This window comes from Eriocheir sinensis, unplaced genomic scaffold (assembly GCF_024679095.1).
Source record: "Eriocheir sinensis breed Jianghai 21 unplaced genomic scaffold, ASM2467909v1 Scaffold994, whole genome shotgun sequence".
Classification (NCBI taxonomy): Eukaryota; Metazoa; Arthropoda; class Malacostraca; order Decapoda; family Varunidae; genus Eriocheir; species Eriocheir sinensis.
In genome coordinates this window covers 62,501-67,806 of record NW_026112379.1, presented here as the reverse complement: position 1 = coordinate 67,806, position 5,306 = coordinate 62,501, and the positions used below count along the sequence as shown (strand labels likewise).

At 37.5% G+C, this 5,306-nt stretch overlaps 1 protein-coding gene across 1 annotated transcript in view; it reads left to right on the top strand.

Annotated features, from left to right (window-relative positions):
• The first annotated feature begins 2,001 nt into the window (after nt 1-2,001).
• Nucleotides 2,002-5,306, top strand: part of LOC126995133 (discoidin domain-containing receptor A-like) — a 54,060-nt gene continuing 50,755 nt past the window's right edge. The window contains exon 1 of the mRNA XM_050854409.1: nt 2,002-2,268. Coding sequence (XP_050710366.1) covers nt 2,203-2,268 — 66 coding nt within the window. The 5' untranslated portion in view covers nt 2,002-2,202. The remainder of the gene's footprint in view (nt 2,269-5,306) is intronic.

Sequence of the window (5,306 nt, the reverse complement as noted above, 5' to 3'; positions counted from 1 at the left end):
AAACCTTACATTACATCGAATCGAATCCCAGCGTTACCACCACCACCGCCGCCACTGGACCCATAACGACAGTAGTACCAGTGGCCGTGTGGTTAGTGGTAGTGACCGGCGGTTAGTGGTCAGGGTTAGTGTCTGTATTCCCAAACCCAGCAGCATTATTTGACGTGCATTTGGGGGCCAGCATTTGAATTTCGGGTTATAGTTAGCGAGCCCAGCTGTCACCGGGTTGGGGGGGGAGGGGAGGGAGAGAAGGAGGGGGAGGAGGGGGATGTGTGTGTGTGGGGGGAGGATGGAGAGGGAAGGAAGTGTGCGTGTGTGTGTGTGTGTGTGTGTGTGTGTGTGTGTTTGGGGGGGGGGGTTGTGTGTGCTTGTGTGCTTGTGTGTGTGTGTGTGTGTGTGTGTGTGTGTGTGTGTGTGTGTGTGTGTGTGTGTGTGTTTACTTGTCTGTCTTTTGTGTATGTCTGTCAGTTATTTGTATATCTATCTATATAATTACATCTTGTCTTTATGTCTTGCTTTCTGTCTTTGTTTTGATTTATTTTGATTTATTTTGTTTGGTTATTTTATTATTTTCTTTGTTTTATTTTGTTTTATTTTATTTTGTTTTGTTTTGTTTTATTTTGCTATATTTTGTTTGTTTTTTTATTTTTTGCCAGACTAGTTGTTTTTTTTTGCCTTTTTTCCCTTTAGCTGTCTCCCCATTACTATAAGAAACAAAAAGACTGTATTTCCCGTTACAACGCTTCATTTTCATTCTTTTTTGCTTCATGGATTTGAAAAGCAATATAGTAACGTCTCTGCAGTGTTACGGTCGCGGAGATGAGCACTAAGGTCACGCGCAGCTATGCCATACACCTTGAACTCAACTCTCCCTTTTCTCCTCCTCTTCTCCTTCCTATTATCACCTTTATTTTACACTTACAGACCTTTAAAAGTAGTATAACATGTCTATCTAGCCTTACAGTGACAAAAATGAGCACTGAGGCCATGAGGAGTTTCACCATATACCTCAAACTCAACTTTTCACCTTTCCTCCTCTACGATTATCACCTTTTTTTTTCCTTTACAGAACTTAAAACTAGTGTAACATGCCAGTACAATCTTACAGTGACGGAGATGAGCACTGAGACCACGCGGATTTATACCAGACACCCTTAACCCTTACACTGCCAAGCTGCCGTTCGTGCGCGCATTTCACACGCCACAAACTTTCACGACCATCCCGTCGTCACCGCGCCCTCTTTTCATCCACATATTTATATTCTGTGAAGTCCTGTACATGAGACTGTATTGTATTTTGTACTACAATACCTATAGTTAGGCATATGAATACAATTTACTTTATACCTTATGCACAACATATTTTCTGAAAAATAATATATATATATATATATATATATATATATATATATATATATATATATATATATATATAAATATATATATATATATATATATATATATATATATATATATATATATATATATATATATATATATATATATATATATATATATATATATATATATATATATATATATATATATATATATATATATATATATATATATATATATGTGTGTGTGTGTGTGTGTGTGTGTGTGTAAATAAATTATGCTGCCTAGTTTGTTGTAATTGTTATAGAATGATAAAATGTGTTGGTTTATAAGATCATCAGACTAAAGGACAAAGTACATTCCTACTGGAGAGGTAATTCAAAATAATATAATATCCAATAGCCTAATCTTGCTCGTGCCGACATCATGAAAAGTAGCTTTATGAATCGTTCATTCTTTTACAGACTATCCATTACTAACAAGCATATATGGTTTCGAATGATGAAGTTTAATTATTGAGGATGTTTACCTATAAAAAATATACCGTAATAATTATTATAAACGCACAGTGATGGAACAAAATAAAGGGTGTGTGAAAAGCCGCCCGGGTGGCTCATGGCAGTCTACTAGCCAAGCCACCCGGGCGGCTCCGGCACTATAAGGGTTAACCTAACATTCTTTTTCTTCTCCTTCTTCAGAGTGCGCGTGGAGAAGGAGGGTGGCGCGTGGTGTCCCCGAAGCCAAGTCGCGGCCAATTCCCGTGAGTACTTGGAGGTCGATCTCGGCAAAGTCCACGTGGTGACGGCCTCGGGGACTCAGGGGCGCTTCGGCAACGGCAAGGGGCTGGAATACACGGAGACTTACATGCTGGAGTACTGGCGCCCCGGCCTTGCCTCCTTCAGGGTGTACACGAGCGGCAGCGGGAACAAGGTAAGTGGAGGAGCCGGTCTTTTGGTTGTTGGGGTGGACAGGTGTGGATGAGAAAGTGATTGTGTTGCTCAGGTGTGAAGAACCAGGTGTGTTGTTATGTGGAGGGATTCTGTGTGGTGGGGATGGCTCATGTGTGATGGAGGAGGAACAGGGCGAAAAAGAGGATGTGTTTGCGTACTAAGGTTGGGGATGTTTGAAGAGCTGTGGGTCGATTTACCAAGAAACATATTGATTGAGCTTTTCTATGAGTCGTGGGCATTTCAGGTTATGACCCTGGTGGTGTGATCTTCTTATGTACCGTGAACCTAAAGAAACACTCACTGGAACCCGACTGACCCACTCTTTGACCTTTAGAAGTAACTGATGTGAGAAACCGGAGTGTCTTAAAATACCGACCTGTTGGCTGGTATTACAAGATACTTTCCCTTCTTACATCAGCTATTTCTAAAGGTCAAAGGGGGATATCAGTCAGGTTCTAATGAGTGTTTTTTTAGGCTCAGGGTACAGAAGAGGGGTCAAACTACCACCAGGGTCATAAAACTACTCCTGGAAATGCCCACAACTCCTGCGAAAGCCTTGTCAAATATGTGTTCTTGGGCGGCGGAATGTCTTATCATACGAGTCTACGTAGAGTTTGTTGTATTTAAAATGTGCTTCTATGTGTGAGGGAGTGAAGGTAAGTTATAGTGGAGTCAGGCATTTAGTTTTAAAGAGGTGGAGGTGGAGATGAAGTGAAATTGAAAAGCTGAGTGGAACGGAGTGAAGTAGAAGGAGGTGGAGTGATGAGAGAAAGTAAAGTGGAGTTGAGATCGAGTGGAGGTGGAGTGAAGAGTGCTTTGAAGGTGAAGTGGAGGAAAATTGAGGTAAAGATAAGGAGTAAAAATAGTGTTACGTTGTGTAGATATTGGATAAGAACGGAGTGAAGTTAATCTTGAGTGTTGTCTTGTTATTTATGGGAATGTATAGATTTATAGATTATAGGTATAGATTATAGGTATGTATAGATTTGGTAAGGAGGAGTAAAGAGAATTGGAATATGTTACCTAATCAACTAATTAGCGAGTCAATCAGTTAGTCAGTTAGTCAGTCAATTCCACTCACCAATACCACACAAAAAAACAACCCAAAGATACGGAGCTGAACACGGAGGCAAGGCGCAGAAGAGGCATAGAACCTTTCCCTTTAAAACCTCATACGAGAGAGAGAGAGAGAGAGAGAGAGAGAGAGAGAGAGAGAGAGAGAGAGAGAGAGAGAGAGAGAGAGAGAGAGAGAGAGAGAGAGAGAGAGAGAGAGAGAGAGAGAGAGAGAGAGAGAGAGAGAGAGAGAGCGTCATACAACCTTCAGGAAGAGTACAATACCAGAATTCATATACGCGTAAAACACCTGTATTTTGCTCGGAACGGGACAAGAGAAAGTGTTAAGTGTTGAGAGAATGGAGGTGGTGGTGGCGGTGGTGGTGGTAGTGATCGTAGTGTTGTTGGTGTTGATGGTGAAGCAAGAGTGGTGATGAGAATAGTAGTAGTAGTAGTAGTAGTAGTAGTAGTAGTAGTAGTAGTAGTAGTAGTAGTAGTAGTAGTAGTAGTAGTAGTAGAGGTTAGATAAGTTTATGGATAGTTAGGTTAGGTTAGGTTAGGTTATGATTGAAGAAAATGAAAAAAAAAAGATATTGTAAAAAAGGATTGAAAAGAAAAAAAAAACGGATTGAAAAAGAAAAAAATACGATAAAATACAAAAAAATATTGAAAAAAGTAAAAAAAAAAAGGCGGGATTGAAAAAAGAAAAGACTGATTGAATATAAAAGGTAAAAAAAGATTGAAGAAAAGAAAAAAAGTGAAAAAAAAGAATAAAAGGATTGAAAAAAGAAAAAAATACGGAAAAAAATACAAAAAATGATTACAAAAAGTTTAAAAAAGCGGGATTGAAAAAAGAAAAGAACGATTGAGTATAAAACAAAAAAAATATTGATAAAAAAGAAAAAAAATGTAGAAAAGAAAAAAAAAAGATTGAAAAAAGAAAAAAAAAACATGGAAAAAAATTATTGAAAAAGTATAAAAAACGGGATTGAAATAAAGAAAAGAACGATTGAATATAAAACGAAAAACTGATTGAAAAAAAAAAGATTAAAACAAGAGAAAAAATTGAGAAAGGGATTGAAATAAAAAGAAAAAAAAATGGATTGAAAAAGAGAGAAAAAAATGGAAGAGTCGCCCATTAACCTTTTCCTGTAATGGTGATTTGATCGTTTTCTTCTTTCTCTTCTTTTTTTTACAAACGTCTCACTTTAAATGGACTTATAATGATGATGAGAGGAGGAGGAGGAGGAGGAGGAGGAGGAGGAGGTGGAGGAGGAGAAGAAGTCAAAAGGATAAGAAGAAGAAAGAGAAAGAAGAGAAAAAACAGTAAAAGAGATGAAATTGAAGAAAAAAGGAGGAGGAGAAGGAGGAGGAGGAGGAGAAGGAGGAGGAGGAGGAGAAGAAGTAAAAAAGATAAGAGAAGAAAAGACAACGAAGAGAAAAATACAGTAGAAGAATTTAAATAGAAGAAAAAAATTACCTTATGAAACAGCAAGAAGAAAAAAGGAAGAGGAGGAGGAGGAAGAGAAGGAGGAGGAGGAGAAGCCAAACAAATAAGAAGAGAAAAGAAAGAAAGGAGAAAAACTGGTAAAAAAAGAGAATTAAAAGAGGAGGGAAAAGAAAAAAAAGAGGAGGAGGAAAAAGAGAAAAAAAGAAATCAAGAAGATGAGAAGGAAGGAGAATCAGAAGAGAAGAAAAATGATAAAAATGAGAACTGAAAAATAAGAAAAAAAGTATATAAAAAATAACAATAAAAAGAAAAATAAAGAAAAAACACATATCCTACCTCTATTTTCCTTTCTTTAATTAATATCTAAACACAACTTAAACCATTCATAACACATACAGACATACACACTAACAACCCCCCCACACACACACACAAACACACACAAACACAAACAAACAGGTAAAACACACCTTCTCACACTTATTAATTAACATAACCTCACGTTGATATACACC